Here is a 19,449-nt window from a genome sequence, read left to right on the forward strand (position 1 = left end):
TTCCACTGATTAATTGTTCTAAGTCTGGAAATTTCTTTTATTTCTAGGTTGGTACTCTCCTTGAAAGGGACGCGGTGGCTCAGTGGGTTAGGACGCTGAGCTTGTCGATCAGATGGTCGGCAGTTTGGCGGGTCGAATCCCGAGTGCTGCGTAACAGAGTGAGCGCCTGTTACTCGTCCCAGCTTCTGCCCACCTAGCAGTTCGAAAGCACGTAAAAAATGCTAGTAGAAAAATAGGGACCACTACGGTGGGAAGGTAACAGCGTTCCGTGCGCCTTTGGCGTCTAGTCATGCCGGCCACATGACCACGGAGACGTCCTCGGACAAGCGCTGGCTCTTCGGCTTTGAAACGGAGATGAGCACCGGCCCCTAGAGTCGGAAACGACTAGCACGCATGTGCGGGGGAACCTTTACCTTTACCTTTACTCTCCTTGATTTATTTTCATCCACTGCTTCTTGTCCTGCTTTATACTTTGCAAATTATACTTTGCAAAAATATTTTGTAAAGGCAGTACTTCTACACATGACAAAAGTTTTTATTCGAATACAGCTCTCTTTAATGAACTACGTCTTCACACAAATAAGTGTTTTTATTTTGTTTACATTTATTTCATGTTCCCCAACCTCTGATACTGTATTACATTAAATCCATACTAACTAAATAGTTACCTTTCCTTTTTTCCCTTTTTTCCCAGTTTTCTCTGTCTCTCTATCCACGGCTAATTTTAGATTCTTCAGTTCCTGGCGCATTAATTCATCAACCTGTATGAGCACATACAACAGAAGTAATAAGAGATACTGTGCTAAAAAAATTCTGCAACCAGAAAATATAAATGTTATGCTAAGAGTAAACACTCATATAAAAGGTAAAGGTTCCCCCGCACATGCGTGCTAGTCGTTTCCAATTCTAGGGGCCGGTGCTCATCTCCGTTTCAAAGCCGAAGAGCCAGCGCTTGTCCGAGGACGTCTCTGTGGTCATGTGGCCGACATGACTAGAGGCCAAAGGTGCACGGAACGCTGTTACCTACCCACCGTTGTGGTCCCTATTTTTCTACTTGCATTTTTACGTGCTTTCGAACTGCTAGGTTGGCAGAAGCTGGGACAAGTAACAGATGCTCACTCTGTTACGCGGCACTCGGGATTCGACCCGTCAAACTGCCTACCTTCTGATCAACAAGCTCAGCGTCCTAACCCACTGAGCCACCGCATCCCCAAACACTCATATGCAAACATCCAATTTTATTAGCATTTTTTGAAGGGAGAATTAGGCCTGTAATAATCCTCCCTCTAAAATAAAGCATTATTATCAAAATAAAATATTAAATTGGATATAGTAGGCATGCTCCAAGTCCCTATCCTTAAATCTTGCCATCTAGTGGAATCTGCTGTCCCTCTGCTGATTTATGGAACACCTGTCCTGTGGATTTGGCGGGCCCTTACCCTTTTAGCCTTTTAGAAGACCATCAAGACTTGGATTATTACCTAGGCACTGGGGCAGACTGAGGATGTCTGGAGTTGATTATAGGGCATCCCAAAGGGATAACTGAGGTGATGGGTTTTGTTTTGAGGGTTTTTATGGTTCTGGGTTTTATTGTTATTGTGAGCTGCCCAGAGTTAAGTTTTTAGATGGGCAGCCATATAAGCCTTTTAAACAAACAAGTAAATAAACAAACTGTGGCTGGATAAGCACTATCTCTGAAGGAGGAGTTTTGCAATTTGGAAGGCTTTTTGGACTCTTGGCTCCTGCTCAAGCAGGTGGAAGCTGTGACTAGAAGGACAATTACTTGATCTGGTGCAAGGTAATTCATTATTACTGCACTGCTATTCATTTGGCTATAATAATTCAATACCAGTACAAGATATTCTATATAGAACTGCCTTTAAAGAATATTAGGAAACTAGTAAGCTCACAGTGCAGTAACTCCTATGGTAACTAGTCCCCTGATGCTGAGTGCAGGTTACTTCTATGTTATGGGCATTGCATTGATAACTAGTTAGTTTCTGTGTACAATTTAAAGTGTAAATTTGACTTATAAAGCCATATCTTCGGAGAAGGGCGGGATATAAATGGAATTAAAATAAAATAAATAAAATAAATCTGACCCATGCTTATAAGGGCAGATGGATATTTCTAAAACTGGCTTGATCCATCTGTTCATCTTAAGAGCAGTTAATCTTAGTTCCCCACTTCCAGGAAATAAAGAGACTTGAGGCTAAAAGGAGCCACTTTTCAGTGGCAGTTCTCTGCAAGAGTCTCCCAGTAGAAATCAGATTGGCCCCTCCCTTATGGTATTCAGGAGGATACTAAGACAGAACTGTTTTGTAGGGCATTTTAACTAGCTAGGGAGCTTTAACTTATGTTTACATTATTGTTATTTCTTATATTTATCTTAGTTTATTTGGATTTTATGGTTCTTTTCTTTTCAGTTTTTTACTGCATTTGAAGATTTATCATTGATGACTTAATGTTTCTTATATTATTGTAAACCACCAGGAGTTGCTTCACTAGTGGTAAGACAGATATGGAATAAATGAATATCGTGCTTGATCTGAATTTTAGATTGCAGCATTAAAATCACTCTATCACCACCAAGGACTGAAGGTTGGGCTCTTAGGAAACTCTAGCACCTTGATGCTTTAAACACATGCAGCAATGTTTTGGTTTGAAGATCACACCAATTCCAATTAAGTAATACACTGCATATATATGATCCTCTATATACACTTTCACACTCATGCACACTATTCATAAAATATATTTCTTTAAAGTACTGCCTATGACACACACACACACACACACACACACACACACACACACACACACACACACACATGGAGGGGTCAGATCACTAGTGCTCCACAATCCCTTTTCTGCAGGTGAACTAAAAATATTGATCCAGCAGGAAAGATGGAATTCATCATTCAAGAGCAGGCTCCTGGTATAGATGGTTTAACAGCAATTTATTATAAAACTTTACTTGCAGAGATGGTAGAACCTTTAAAGGAACTATTTAATAATATCCAGGCTGGAGGGGAGGTGCCTCCATCCTGGAGAAGGGCTTTTATATCATTGATCCCAAAGGAGGATCAAGATCTTACTCAGCCTAAGAATTATAGACCTATATTGCTCTTAAATACAGATTATAAGATTTTTGCAAAAATATTGGCAAATAGATTAATGCTAGTCTTGAAACAGATGGTTCATACTGATCAGTTTGGATTTATAACTGGAAGATATATGAAATATAATGTAAGACAAATAGTTAACTTAATTGAGTATTTGGATAAGAATAACCAAGTCCCTGCGGCATTGATATTTTTGGATGCTGAAAAAGCTTTTGATCAGTTGAATTGGCAATTTTTATTGAAAGTTTTGGATAAGATGAATTTTGGGGATAAATTTTTGCAATCTATTAAGGCCATATATCAACAACAATCGGCGCAAATTATAATTAATGGGGGTTTAACAGATGCATTTAAAATTGAAAAAGGTACAAGACAAGGGTGTCCCCTCTCACCATTATTGTTTGTTTTAACATTGGAGATCTTATTGATTAAAATTCGGGAATAAACTAAAATAAAGGGAATAAAAATAAAACAGAATGATTATGGGATTAAAATAAATAAATAAATAAATTATAGGTTAAGAGCATTTGCAGATGACTTGGTTGTTACATTATCTCAACCGATTCAATCGGTTATAGATTTGATGGAAATCATAACACAATATGGGAAACTTTCAGGTTTTAAGGTAAATAATAATAAGACTAAAATATTATCTAAAACTATGACTATGAATGAAAAGGATATGTTAGTAAAACTGACAGGTTATGAAACTGTGAAAAAGGTTAAATATTTGGGGGTATATATTACAGCTTCTAATGTGAAATTATATAAGAACAATTATGAGATGTTATAGTTAAAAGTACAAAAGGACTTAAATAATTGAAAAAAATTACAATTATCTTTGTTGGGAAAAATTGCAGCTGTTAAAATGAATGTTTTACCAAAGTTTCTCTTTTTGTTTCAAATGATACCTATTTTGAAAAAGGATGCTAATTTGGATGATTGGCAGAAGGGTATTAATAAATTTATTTGGGCGGGGGAAAAACCGAGAGTTAAACTTAAGATTTTACAAGACGCTCGGGAAAGAGGAGGACTTAAGGTGCCTAATTTGAAATTATATTATGATGCAGTGGTTTTAACACTGGTTAGTGATTGGCTTAATTTAACCAATAAAAGTATACTTTATCTTGAGGGATGGGATTTATTATTTGGGTGACATGCATATTTGATTTATGATAAAAAAAGTTGATAAGGCTTTTAAATCTCATATTTTAAGAAGTGCTTTATTGCGTGTTTGGAGAAAGTATTATTATAAGCTGAATTATAAAATACCAATTTGGGGGATTCCTGGACACGCAATAGAGGGGGTATCTATGGGTGTGAATTTGGACATGATTTCTTATCAGCAACTACTTAGATTGGTAGGGAACGATTGGCAACTAAGGTCGGTAGCCGAGTTAAAGCAAGAAAATATCATACAGTCTTGGTTTCAGTATACTCAATTGCAAGTTAGGTGGAAGTTAGATCAGAAGGTTGGTTTGACACTGATGGATGGAAATTTGGTAAAACAGATCAAAGATCAAACTCGAGCGCATATAAAGAGAATTTATAATGCTTTAATAGAATTGGACTCGGAAACGGAATTGGTAAAAGATTGCATGGTAAAGTGGGCTCAAAATATTCAAGAACCGATTCCATTGGATGTGTGGGAGGTAATTTGGGTTAGAAATGTAAAATTTACTCAAGCCCAAAATTTAAGAGAAAATTTTTATAAAATGTTTTATAGATGGCATTTGGATCGTAAAAAGCTGTCTTGTATGTATTCCAATTTACAGCCCAAATGTTAGAGATGCGGTAGTTTGGATGCTACTTGTTTTCATATTTGGTGGACTTGTAGAAATATAAAAGCTTTTTGGATTACAATTTGGTGGAACATTCAAAAGATTTTTAAGAGAAAGATAAAAGTTTACTCCACAATTATTTTTATTGGGTGTTATTACAGATTGTGATACTAAAGAAATTAATTTGATGTTGAATTTGATAACAGCTGCGAGGTTATTGGTAGGGCAATATTGGAAGAAGGACTGTCTGCCTACTATAGAGGAGTGGACACTTAAAGTGTCAAATTTAGCAGAAATGGCTAAGATTTCTGCTTACTTGAAGGATTATTCACAAGAAAGATACATTTCAGTTTGGAGAAGATGGATAGATTATATTCAGAAAAAATATGGGACTAAAAAGTTCCATTTAGCTTATGAGTAAATTTTAGATTGTTATAATATTTTTTATAAGTTGGATATTTTAGAGTGTTTGTAATTATGTTATAGGCGGGTTAAAGTGTATTATGTATTTGGTTATTTATATAGTCAATCAATGTTAGCTAGATTATGATTACTATATATTTGTAACCCTGTAACCAGCTTTGGGAAGTGGGGGAGGGGGGTTTAGGGGGGTTGGGGATGGGATAACATTGTAACCTTTATAAAACTTTTCAATAAAAAAAAGAGCAGGCACAAAGTGGATTACAGAACACATGTAAGAAAGCTTTTGTGCTACAGTAATTCAGATTCTGATTCATACATTGGGAAATCTGCTTTGAATCTTCTGCCAGAAACATACTAGGTCACAGGTCTGCAACCCGCGGCTCCAGAGCCGCATGCGGCTCTTTCAGCTGTCTCCTGTGGCTCCCAGTCCTCTGCCATGTGCAGTTCAAAAAAAAAAGTGGGACTAAAAAATTTCAACCAATCAATTCAAATATGCAGGGTAGGTGCATATCTTGCCTTGGCTCCACTCTTCAGTCAAACCCTGTTCTGCGCATGTGTGCATGTACGCACACGTGCACACATTTTTTGCGGCTCCTAGTTTTTCCTTTTGTGAGAGAACCGGTTCCGAGTGGCTCTTTCACTGTTTCAGGTTGCTGACTCCTGTACTAGGTAGTTTTTTTCAACTTCAGAGTTCTGGAATTTCTTGGTGGCTTCTTATCTAGGAATTGACCAGGTCTGACCCTTATTAGCTTTCATGTGGTCAGCTAAGACCCGTTATGCTAAATGGCAAAAATGCTGCACTTTCCAGAAACTTTTTTAGGGTGTTACAATATATACACAAGAACACAAATCTGTAGCCTAAACAGTATTCTGTATTTCACTCTACCAATCAAGGTTTCCATGAACTCATTCTCATGACAGAGCAGACCAGAAATTATGCATACATAACAAATTATGCTACTAAATACTAAAAGGTTGTGATTATAATTATAAGGGAAAGTCTACTCAGGGTCTTTAAAAAACTAGAACTGAAACTTCCTTTACTACTTCAGATCTAACATGATATCAGAAGGAATTGGAAACAATGAAAAATTTTCACAATGTCAGCAACTCATATCAAAGCTTATTTTATTTATTAAACAAATGTATAGGTAGTCCATGACTTACTACAGTTCGTTTAGTGACTCTTCAAAGTTACAATGCCTCTGAAAAAAGTGACTTATGACCATTTTTCAGTTATGACCTTGTGATCATCCCCATGATCATGTGATCAAAATACAAATGCTTGGCAACTGGTTCATATTTATGACCATTGCTGTGTCCCAACCTTTTGTAACATTCTGACAAGCAAAGTCAATGGGGAAGCCAGATTCACTTAAAAACCGGATTACGAACTTATCAACTGCTGTGATTCACTTACCAATTGAGGCAACAAAAGTTGTAAAATGGGACAAAATTCACTTAACAAATGTCTCTTAACAGAAATGTTGGGGTCAATTGTATATAGATTTTATATTTATATAGAGGCCACCTGCTTTTTTCTGTAAAACAAGGAATTTCCAGAGAGCATCATTTCAATCACTTTGAAGCACAGGTTTCAAAGATAATGTTAAATTATAATGATGTTAAATTATAAAATACATATTCCTGATAAGTTTTACTTTTGTATAGGAATTCTCTTTGATTACAGCATTTTTCCCCCTCTTTTTAAATGGGTTACTAGGATGGTCACCTGAACTCTGATCTCTTCTTCCACTTCTTTCCTTTTTTCTTCTTTGATTAGTTCTGGATCATATTCTTGTGAAAAGTTCCATTTCTCGTCTCTATTCTTCCAAACATCTGTCACCCAAGAAAAGAAAAAGAATGAGAAAGGAATGGGTGCTTGTGTTTTTTTTTAGTAATTCTTATAGCATAACAAAATTTGTATTTCTGATTCTGGTAACTAAATTCATTACATTAATCAAGTTTTAATGATTTTTTTGAAATGGAAAATTAACTGTAATTAATGAAGTCTTAAAGCTCAATTACGGCTACAGGTTAAGCAATGCCCACTGTAGACTCTTTATCTTGCTTCTGCAAAGAGTTCAGATACTGTATTTGAAAGTAGATAAGGATAGGAAAACATTTTTGAAGTAAAAGCTGCATTAGGTGTGTAAAATGTATAGGTCATCTCCAGTGCATGTAACTAATCTAATTAATGTAATCTAATTAAAAATACATATTTGTAGGTGGGCTACATATTCTAATTTTACTATGCATGTAAGTTATTTTGAATTTTCTCCCAGTTAATTATATACTCAAAATAACCTGTTGATGTTGATGATTGTAACTGGAATGTATTTTTTTTATTATATAACACTTCATACACAATAGGTTATTGAATTTACTGATGGATCCTTTGACTGGCATGTGAAAAACAAGCATTCTTCTATGAGGCCTATTGAGAAATGTATTTCTCATGTCTCTTTCTCCCTTTCCATTACAACAGACATGTGTGAAAGCATCTTTTGATATTCCTATCTAAATTTTTTTAAAAAACCATTCTCTTAATTGATAATAGAAGCACCCAATGAAATTTTATGGGCTTTTATAGCTGTGCACAATCTCTAAGTGTAACATCAATCAATTGGAAATTTCTACAGTATTGCTCTCAAGTATTTAATAATACCACGATTACACCGTTATTAGCACACCTCAGCTTTCAATCCCACAAAATTAGCTCCTCCTCTACCATGATGTCTATAGATAAACTGAATATTTTGATGAAGCAATACCATGTCACATCCTGTAAAAATCTCTGAAATCCTCAGACATACATTTGAAACGGAAACCTTTAAAATGCTATTTAAAAAATTATAGCAAAGCACGAGTCTCACTCCTAAAAGCTAATTTTCAATCTATACCATCTATATTTGGGGAGTATTGTTTACATATCTGATTTAAAATGGACCAGTGAAATTTGTTTTATGTCATCTCTTAAAGTTAACATTGACCTTACAATTTCTTTTTGATTCAGCCAAGGAGGAGAGGCATGTTTTCAGTCTTAGGCATTCATATGTTAATATTTAACAAAAAGCACACAAAAAACATAAACTGTCTAAATATTCACCATATAAAACAATGGCTGTTTCAGTTTCTCTCTACTTGCCTTTATATTTGTTGTTTCCTTCTTCCATTATTGGGAGAAAATTACTTGGGGACATTTTCCAACCTTCCTCTTCTTCCTTAATATAATATAAAATAATAAAAAATAATATAATATAAAATTGTGCTAGAACTGATTTAGGAACAATTATAAATTTTCAGAACCAAGCTGCAAATTTTGGTTTTAAAGAACAGTTGGCATTATTGATCCCTATACCTCTACTCTGCGAGCTGCATTGGCTCCCGGTTGCCCTCCGGGTGAGATTCAAGGTGCTGGTGATGACCTATAAAGCCCTAAATGGCTTGGGTCCAGGATATCTGAGGGAACACCTGCTGCCAGCATCAAGTTCCCTTCGTCCAGTGCGCTCCCACAGGGAGGGTCTTCTCAGGGTGCCGCCGGTAAAAGATTGCCGGCGGATAACACCCAGGGGGAGGGCCTTTTCAGTGGGTGCGCCTGCCCTCTGGAACCAGCTGCCCGTGGAGCTTAGGACTGCCCCTGACCTCCGTTCATTTCGCTGGGACCTGAAGACCTGGCTCTTCGAGCTCTCTGGCCCAGGCTGAGAATTTTAATTTTAATTGGGGTTTTTTATTTTTTCAGGGATTGATGTAATTTTTTTTAACTTTGGTATTCCTTGTTTTAAATACCCTGTAAACCGCCCTGAGTCCTTCGGGAAAGGGCGGTATATAAATCCAATAAAATAAATAAATAAATAAATAAATATTTGCATGAATGAGAAATTACTTCTCTGATTCCAGGCATTCTGTTATACTTTAATCTCTTTATTCCATATTTCATTAAGAGAGGTTCACTCTGGCTTCCGGTTTGCGATCGTGGCACTGGCAGATGTGTAGGGAGATCGCTCCCTCCACCATCTGGTTTTCTCCCGCTGCGGGACCCTGAAAAGGGTCGGAAGTCGCCTTGGAGGGGCGACAAGCATGAAGAGGACCCCCGAGTGATCACAGAAGGGCAACAGCCCTTCCGTTTGATCTGGGGCAGCTCTTGAACCAACGGGGAAAAGATCGGCCATTTATGGCCCATCATTAAGCCAATGACAGCTAAGGCCAAACTCACTACCAAGCACCTTGAAAGCAATGTGGAAAATTGGGTGAGATTTTACCTTCTCTCTACCCTAAGTACCTTTCCTGTTAAAAGCACTTTGAAAATCTATCCCCTTCTGAGGAGAGATGGAAGGGAACTCCATTACCTCACCCTCTAAAATGGCGGCTCCTGCTTACTCAGGGTAAATAAAGCTTTGAAAAGATTAACTTACAACTGGATATCTGTTTTCTGTTTGGAATTTGGGGACCCCAAAAATTCCTACTCTCACTGGAATCTGCTATCTTGTTTTATCTGTAAAAAGAACTTAAACCAGTTAAGAATCCAGCCCGGGATCTGAAAAAGACTCTAAATACTAATGGGGACATCTTGTGGTGAAGCTTGGTACAGCAGTTTTATTAACTCTGTCAAAGAGACTTGTTTACTGCCCAGATCTGACCTTGGTATTATCTATGAGAGACTTAATTTTTAGAGAGCAGCTGGGCAATGAAATTGGTAGGAATACTTTCTTTTAATAAATAGCCTTCACTAGAAAGATTGTCTCTAACTATGTCAGAAATGGAGGAGGATCAACAAAACATCTCATATGTGCTAAAACTTATACCTGAAATCATCTTGGCACACACTGAAAAACTTAAAGCTAACTTGAAAGACAAGATGCCAGTTTACCTCAAGAAAGCGATCCTGATTGCAGCTAGAAAATGATTAACTCAAAAAACAATAGGAGTGGAACAAGCAGATACCAAGACAGAGAACTTTACAGAACAACAACCACAATCTACTGAAAATCGAGACAACGAAACAATAATTCCAAAACTGGAAATCATCTTCTATGCAAACCAGAAGAAATTTGAGGGGGGAAAAAGAACAAATACAGGAATCTAGGCTATCAGGGCGACAGCCTAATGATTATAAATGTGCCAGATTTTTCAGAAAGTTGGCAATGAGATGGTCTCCCTTAATTCAAATAATACATACAAGAATGAAGGGAGATCTACTTGATGATTTAAAACCACTAGTATGGAAGCCTGGTTGGCAAAAGAAGAAAGCTAGAATTAGGTTGAAAAACTGGCGCCTTTTTATCTACCAGTTGTTGTTGTTAGTTGCGAACTCGTGTCTGACCCATCGTGACCCCTTATCTACCAGAGAGGACCCTAAACTGTCAGCTAGTGGGCTAAAGGGAGATTTTGAGACAAAGGGAAATTTGATTACTAGATTTAAAATAGTTGGAAGATAACAAAAAATAAGGGATTAATCTGCTTAATATTGAAGATCTAGATGTACAAGATAAATGTAAACTATTAGAAATAGGTTTGAATTATTGATTAGCCCAGAGGATATAATCAAGGTGGTGATGTATTAGGGTGGGAGGTAGAAAATGTTTATGGAATAGAATAAGAATATAGTTAAGTAATTAATATGTGTATTTTAGATATTATAATTTTCCTGAAATGAGATAAAGGAAATTTGGGTTACCTGAAAGTTAAATACTACGGATATTAAAGATTAAACTGGAATATGTAATTAAAAATTAAACTTAGGCAAAATTTAATAACAGGACATTGTTTGTTGAGATTTATTAAGATATGTATAAGTAAAAAATGTGTATTTATAATTGCGATAATTAAGTTTATACTAAGTTTTGATACAATTAGAAATTTGTTAGCTTAAATATGAAATAGCAAATGTTAAGGGAAACAGAGAAGAAATTTTTGATGATGTAACCTGAGATACCTACTAAAGATTGTATTATTGAACTATTGTTTAACCCAATTACCATGTTGCCTTCTAAATACTTATATGTAAAACTGGAAAATCAATAAAATATCTTTTAAAAAAAGAGAGGTTCACTCTAAATATTTGGGTATAGATATTAGGTATAATATTTGGGTACAGGGAAAAGTTTTTCTATGTATGGTTATAAGCAAATTGGTTTCTTCCTGAGCTGTCTTTCTCCTGCAGGTGCTCACATTTTCAGTGTTTAAAAATGTGCAGAAAACTGCAATCAGGGATCCCACTATTACTGGAGTATTAATTAGAAAATCCATATAGCCAGATTTTGCTAAGTGAAAAGCATCAGACTTCCTATTGTTTGAAATGATATAGCAATGTCTATCCTGTTCTGCTTCCATTAGCTGCAACTGAGTGGATGAAGATAACAAGCTGGAGTGTCTGATAGAACCACTGTCCCCATAGCCCCATCCCATAATCCCTAAAAAGATAGGGAGGCATCCCAATGCTTACTCATCTCGTTACATATTTATATTAGCTGGGTTAAAGAAAGGCCCCTGTAACATTTTTATTAGTAATGTTTAAAATCTTATTTATAAATAGATATGTTGATACTGTTTCTAAATCATCCTAAAAATAAGTTTCCTTGTCTAGCTGTGTCTGACTCTAGGGCGCAGTGCTGCAATTCTTGGCCAAGAGAGCCAGCATTATCCAAAGACATTTTCCGTGGTCATGTGGCCAGCAAAGCTATATGCCAAAGGAGCACGGAATTCTGTAACCTTCCCACTAAAGTGGTACCTATTAATCTACTTGCATTTGCATCCTTTCGAATTGCTAGGTAGGGAGGAGCTGGGCAGGAACAGAATGGGAGCTCAACCCATTGCATGGCATTCGGGTCTCGAACCTGCACTGTCAGCTTTCCAGCTGACAAGGTCAGTGTCTTTAACCACTGAGCCACCGCACTAGCATAAATTATTAAATTACATATTTCAGTTAAAATAACAATTTGATTAAATATAATTATTATAATGTGATGATTATAATAATTTTTAAAATTTAATTTTATTAAATTCTACCATACTAGTAGAATTTAAATGTAGAGAAACATTTATCTGTATAAATTTTCAGGGATTCTGCCAATCTGGTGAAAGGAATTGGAGAATGATATAAAATGGTTCTTACTTCTGCACTGAATTAATTTCTCAGTACTCCTGAGACTCGGGTGAGACTAATATGCAATAATGTCTTTTCTTAATTTTAATGTGATCTAACTGGCCAAGTGAGACAACTAAGATTAGGCAGGTGCTCCTATAACTTCCCTAGCCATTAAAACAGAAAATATCTCAGACTTGTCCTCAGCTGAGTCTTTTGGCATCATATCTTGATTTCTTCTTCTTTTCATTCTGTGCCACCTTATACAGGCTTGTTTGATCAAATCAAATATTTATTATGGTGATAAAGCAGCAACGATTTATGTTTTAGTTTCAATGTACCATGAGAAGCTTGGAAGAAGCTGCATAAAAGCTTCAAGTAAGTTACATGTGCCCACGAAAAGAAATCATTGACAACCTGAAAATTTTATTAGCAAGATTAATCAAGTTCTTCGAGTGCTTCAGAAAGTTTCAAATTTACTTGTTAATTACATTTACACTTAACCTGTTCTCTAAGGTGCTCAAGGCAGTCACCTCTTGTTTGATCTTCAAAAAAACAATCTTGTGATTTGGAGAAAAGGCCTGGCTCAAAGCCACAGTAACTTCCATTGTGGCTTAGTGAAATTGTACCTGGGTCACTCTGGGGCTGATTCAACCATCTACAGTAATTACTATATCACACTCACCCCAGTTGGGTTTTTTTCGGATATATTTTTCATCTAAAAATGTTTGCATATTATTCTCTCATCATGCCAAAATTCTGGCTAAGTTTTTGAGAACAAATTGTTCATATTCGAACCCAAACATAAGTTAAAACAAAACTCGTTATCTTATATGAGCTAGAGAGTGATAGATTTAAGAATTTATTGTTGGTAGCATATGGATGTTTATGATTGTTCTTTGTTTTTATACCCTGTACTTAGCTCTGGGAAGTCGGGGGGGGGAGGGGGGAAAGGGGGGGATTGTTAAAGATAAAATGTATTTTAAAACTTTTCAATAAAAAAAAAATAAGTTAAAACAAAACAAATTTCTTATCCATGGAATTAATTAAGCCATAAATTGATGAGTCTATTCTTCATTTTTATTGTCTATTTTGTTCTTACAATTCAAACTATTTAGAATATGTATTAAAACTGCAAATCAAACCTGCTTCTTATAACATGTTAAACAAATGTGACTTATAAATTTACAGTATATATAATTTGTAACGTTTTTATGCACACAAATCAATCAAATATTAGAAAAGCTGTGTGAGATGTGGAATTGGTGTCAGGACCCACTTCAACCCATCTTAAGAAAGCAGAACTCTTGTAAACAATTTCTTCCAACAGGAACTTTTATTAAGAGCAGTTGATAGCAAGCATAATAAACAGGATCTGAGATTCCCCACGCAGAGCAACAGATTAAAGTATCCCCAAGTAAGATTCCACCCTATAGTCTGGCCAGCCGGTATGGGACGGCCAATCCCCAGGTATTAGATCCATCATGGGAAAAGGGGAGGTAACATCGGCCCGTCTTCAGTTCATGCAGCGATGGTCGGCGACTCTTCACACCCTCCTTTGAGCGTGTAGAAATAAGCCGGGCACTGAGGATACATTCCTTATTCCCTTCCTTATTCTAGCTGACAGTTTAGGGAGATAACGTTCAGAGAGAGAGATAATGCAGGAAGCAAATTGTTACATTGTAGTGAGTAGCGGACACAGAGGTAATAAACAAAAGAGGTTACATTGTAGCAGATAGAGGAAGTAGAGGCAATAAACCCATGGGAACATCCCCCCCCTTTGGGAGTAGGGCAGAATCCAGGAAGAGGTGAGATTTGATTTGGGTCAGAGAGGATAGATAGAAATGAAATAGGAATGGGTTCTGACAATTGGCTTGGTTGAACCCCTAAGGATTTGTAGTGTTCTGAAGGTAAGGAATGAGTATAACTAGGTTAAAAACATTGCACCATGTTTCATATTACATACATGCACACATATATACATATACATTTACACACACAAATACACTGTCAATGCTGTGACAATGGATGTTGTTGCTCTGACAACTCAGAATCAGTAGCCATTTTTATTTTTGCTTCTAACATGCCTTTGCTATTCTTTTAGAGTTCAGATGTAGAAGGGGGGATGGGGTAAATGCTTGAGGGTTTAGCTAGCCATAACAATGTAGAAATGTGGGAACTCAAGGACATGGTCTGATAAGTTTTGGGTGGGCTGATGGGCCGGTGAGAAAAGTCCGCCTCTTGCGTTAATTGGGGAATGTGATTTATGACAGTGTTTGTGGGATGGGAATTGCAACTTATTACATTGTATCTGGGGGAAGGGAATCTCAGTTTTGTGTTCAACTATGTAAGTGCCGATACTTTGTTTCCTAATAAAATGTTCTTTGAAGAAGAATTCTTGCCTTGAAGTTCTTTTACTGGTTTCATCTATCGGAACCATGACATTAACCCAAAACTACCGTTTCCTTTAAAATTTACAGGGTCCTCAGCACCAGTCACCTACCCAAAATAGAAGGGAGGCTGACAAAGACTTGGGGAAGATCCCAATATGGAGAAGGAGAACCCTGTCAGCAGCACCGCCCTGTCAGGAGCACAAGCCATCACGCCGGTTGAAAGCACTGTCTCGGATGCTTCAGCAACCGGGGACAAGACCAAACACTAAAGAACTCACCCGGTTGTCTGAGTGGGCCGTGCCTAGTGGAGACCCTAAGCAATCAGAAATGAGCCAGCCGAGATGGGATTCTTCGAAAGCAATAAGAACACACTGTCTTGATAGACAAGGGCCGAAGAGAACGGCACCATTGGATGACTCAGGTGATTGGAAGTACCTGACTGCAGTCTGGAGCCAGTCAGTCGAACACCTTAGGGAGATATTTGAAGGGCTGGAGGTGGGAACCAAGGAGCATGCCACCCATCCACTGCCTACCAACAAAAAGGAGGATGATCAAGGCAAGGGCAGCTCCTCAACCAGAAGTCCTAGTCCTGTGCTAGGGGCCAGAACTCCCTCCCCACCTTCACGATCACCGGCATTAGCCTCGAGCCCCGTGCGAGAGAGAAGTCTGGACTGTCAGCGGCAGCGATCCAGTCCCAAGCGTCACTGACAGTCGAGTCCAGAATGTTACCATTGACATGACAGCCCTGGTTGCCAAGAACAGTATATTACCCATGAGCAACATCGCTCCTCTGAAAGCCCTGATCACTACCCACATTACCACAGCCCCAACTATCCCCGGTGCAGGGAGAATCATGGCCATTACAGAGACTGAGGTGGCCTTGACCAGTACCAGGATAGAGACAGCCCTGACCATCACCATTATTGACGGAGCCCTGAGCCTTGTCACCAACACAGTCCTGATCGTTACCCTGGTCGTCATGCCACTCCAGGGCCCCTTCCCAGGGCTGAATGAGAAAGAGACTTCCAGCATGATCTGATGCAGCATTATGAGCGAATGCATGATCTGCTAGAAAGACAACAACGCATGCTGTTTCCCCCCCTGAAAGCTATGTACGATAGGGACCGTAAAAAGTTAACTTTCTTTTTGAATCAAGTGGGTTCTTATGTGAACCGCAATGGTGATGTCTATCCAGACCCAGTGGTGATGGTTGATGTCATCGCAGCTAACCTGGAAGGAGAGGCTGCCGAGGGGCTCAATAGCCTGTACAACGAGCAAGCACCTGAACTGTGGAATTTCAACTTATTCGTCCGAGGGTTGAGAACCCAATTTGAAGACAACTCCATAGCCTTAAGAGCAGAGAAAGACATTCATGCAGTGAAGCAAGCTGGCAGACCAGTGATGGATTATGAGCACGAGTTCACAAGAGTCGCAGGCCTTATTGAACGGTGGCCAGAATGATCCCTGGTGCATCATTTTAAAGAGGGTTTGGACGATGACTTATTTAAGGCCTACATCTACTGGTGAGTTCCTGACCGCTTATAGGAATGGTACCAGACAGCAATAAAGAAAGACATCGAGCTTACCTGTCGGAAAAAGTTGGCAGCTCCCAGACCGGCTCCAAGACCAGAGCCTGCCAGACAACCGCCTCCCCATCAACCTCCAGCAATACCACCTCCCCGCCAGCTTCATGCGATAAAAGCAGCTGAATCTCCCAGGCCCCGACCAGCACCACTGATCAAATGCTTCAGGTGTGGCCAGCAGGAACACTGAGCGGCAAATTGTCTGGTCCTGTATCCCCAGCAGAAGGGTAAATCGGGACCACCAGAGAGAAAGAAACACGCTCAGCATCCAACCAAAGAAAAGACAAGCTGGGTCGCCCAGGAGCTCATCACCCAGGTCGCATTGCATATGCAGGAGAAAGTGGAAACTCCAGCCTGATCCACCATTATTCTGGCTTCATATGACAGTGATGATGAGGGAGAAAATGACCTGATGGTGAGTCAACCCATTCCACCTTCTTCCCTTGCTGCCAAGCTCATAGTCCCTAAGACAGAGGTACAAATGGATTTGAAGGTGCTAGTGGACTCAGGATGCTCCCAATGCATTATCAGCTTGCCAATTGCCCTTAAACTGGGCATAGGAGCAAGGTTACTTTCCAAACCTATGAGATTTGAACAAGCAGATGGAACTTTAATGGGAGGGACCTTAGTCACCCACTTAACTGAACCGGTACGTTTAGAATAGGCGAACACTGGGAGCTCATCTGTTTTGTGATGGTCCCAAAAATGACTGAAGCTTTGGTTTTAGGTCTAGCATGGCTAGACAAGTGGAAACCTTTTATTTGGTGGGAAAAGGGGATGAGGACTGTGAGATTGCCAGTAGGACCCAACCCCCATGGTGACTCTTTTGACATTAGCGGAGAGCCTAGTCCATTGGCTGAAACAGTGAAAGTAGCCACCATTCCCCTACCAGGGGAGCCACTCATCCCCAGGGAATACCAAGATTTAGCGGAAGCATTTAGTGAGAAGGAATGTGAAATCCTACCACCGCACCAGCCATTGAAATATTACCAGAAGCCAAGCTGCCTAAACCAAAAATGTTTCCCCTTGAGATGGAGGAGCTGCAGTAGTATGTGAATAAAAACCTAGCCAGAGGGTTCATGGAGCTGGCTTAAATCCCAGGTGGGGGTCCCAGTGTTATTCAAGGGAAAAAAAGATGGGTCACTGAGGCTCTGTGTGGATTATAAGGGGTTAAACGCTGTGAGTGTGGAGAATACGTACCCCCTTGCCCTCCTAAAGGACCTACTTGTCAAAAGAGTAGATCAAAAACTCCTTATCAGATCTTTTAGTAAACACGCATTCGTCCGTTTCAGACTTAATAAAGCCCATTGAATTTAGTTTGTCAGTAAGACATACCGTATATACTTGAGTATAAGCCGACTCGAATATAAGCCGAGACCCCTAATTTTACCCCCCAAAAGTGGGAAAAGTTGGTGACTCGAGTATAAGCCGAGGCTGGGAAATGCAGCAGCTCACCTTATGCTCCTCTCCAGAGATCTTCCCTCAGCAGCGGCCGGCAAAGTAGCTCGCACGCGAAACAAGCCCGGCAGAGGAGCCGGAGCGGCGAGCAGAGGCGCCCGGCCCAGATCCTGCAAGGCCCGGCCGAGACACGCCCCCAGCAGCGGAGCTGCTCCGGCTCCTCTGCTGAGCTTGTTTTGCATGTGAGCTACTTTGCCTGACGCTGAGAAGACCCGCTTGGGCACTCGGGTTGGTGTCAGTCTCCGCAGGCCCTTCTCATTTCCAGGAACGTCAAGCGCGCTTGGCTCCCCACCCCCACGGCAGGGCAGGGCAGGGCAGAGACTTGCTCGCCCTTCTGACGGCCCTGAAGAGAAACGAAGGGCTTGCAAACTCCCCGCGAGAAGCTGGGCGAAGCGCGCGGCTGGGCGAGTGTGTGCCTGCGCGCGTATTTACGAAAGAAACGCTCCTGGCGGTTGTAGCGGCATGCAAGGTCTGCGAAGCAGCCACCCACACTCTCCAAGCCGCCATCGGACCCGAAAAGTCCCGTGAGGCCCGTGCGACCGTCGGCGGCTGTTTCTAGCTGCCGCTCAGTTGATCGCGCTGCGTGACCACTGGTAGACGTCCCCGGCTGCCCCTTAGCTGTTTGTGCCGGCGCGGAACCTCCGCAGCCGCTCGCAGTCTCCTTCAGCCGCCGATCAGCTGTCTGTGCTGACGCGGACCCTCTGCGCCCGTCCACAATCTCCTCCAGCCGCCGATCAGCTGTTGATGCGGCCGCGAAACCTCTGCAGCCGCTCGCAGTCTCCTTCAGCCGCCGATCAGCTGTCTGTGCTGACGCGGACCCTCTGCGCCCGTCCACAATCTCCTCCGGCCGCCGATCAGCTGTAAGTGCGGCAGCGGGTCTGGCGTTCGCCCGCCGAACAGTTGGGGGGTGCGGGTGCCAATGGGCCTTCAGTGCTGCGCGGGCATTGTTGGAAGTGCTCCCCTGGTCCCCGTAGGGCTTGACACCCCCATTTTGGCTGCTTCGCAAACTGCTTCCTCCACCCCACCCCACCCCACCTCACCCCTCCCCGCAAAAGATGCCGGGGTCGACAGCGTTTTTTCTACCCGGAACAAGCAAACACGCAGGCAACCCTGCACTATTCAGCTCAGTGAAGTCACGCTTGAAACGGCTTGAAATGCCCGATCAGCTGATTTTCGGGGCGGAAAGCATGCGGTGTTGTTGTGGGTTTTTTTCCTCCCCCCGAAAGTGAACGGCAGCTTTCCGTACTAGTGTATTTGTACTGCCGCGAGTGACAACTGACAAAGCTTGCCGGTGTGATCTTGATTTTGGAACTGATGAAGTCTGTTAACTAATTGATTGGCACTCCGGTCGCTCATCGCCGTGAAACTAGACCTTGTTTTTGGGGTGTTTTTTTTTGTACTTTGGGCTGATCAAATGGAATAAATGGAATAAATAAAAACACTGGCATGTCAAGACACCAGCACAAAGACCAAGGTACAAGCACCTCTCCTTCAGTCATTATTGAAACATTTGATCAGCCCAACTTCTTCTTCTTATTATTATTATTATTAAATCTGTTTTTTAACCAAGCGTGACTTCACTGAGCTGAATAGTGCAGGGTT

General features: G+C 40.3%; 1 protein-coding gene across 5 annotated transcripts in view; it reads right to left on the bottom strand.

Annotated features, from left to right (window-relative positions):
* DRC11 (dynein regulatory complex subunit 11) overlaps window positions 1-19,449 on the bottom strand; it is a 163,931-nt gene that overhangs the window by 78,559 nt on the left and 65,923 nt on the right. For 3 of the 5 annotated variants that reach the window (XM_081338832.1, XM_081338830.1, XM_081338828.1), the window contains 3 exons: window positions 8,478-8,553; window positions 7,062-7,168; window positions 669-761 (listed from right to left, as the gene is read on the bottom strand). In XM_081338832.1, the coding sequence (XP_081194958.1) occupies window positions 669-761; window positions 7,062-7,168; window positions 8,478-8,553 (276 nt within the window). The remainder of the gene's footprint in view (window positions 1-668; window positions 762-7,061; window positions 7,169-8,477; window positions 8,554-19,449) is intronic. The other 2 variants (XM_081338829.1, XM_081338831.1) reach the window with 2 other exon arrangements.

Source organism: Vipera berus, assembly GCF_964194415.1.
Source record: "Vipera berus genome assembly, chromosome: 1".
NCBI classification, from domain to species: domain Eukaryota; kingdom Metazoa; phylum Chordata; class Lepidosauria; order Squamata; family Viperidae; genus Vipera; species Vipera berus.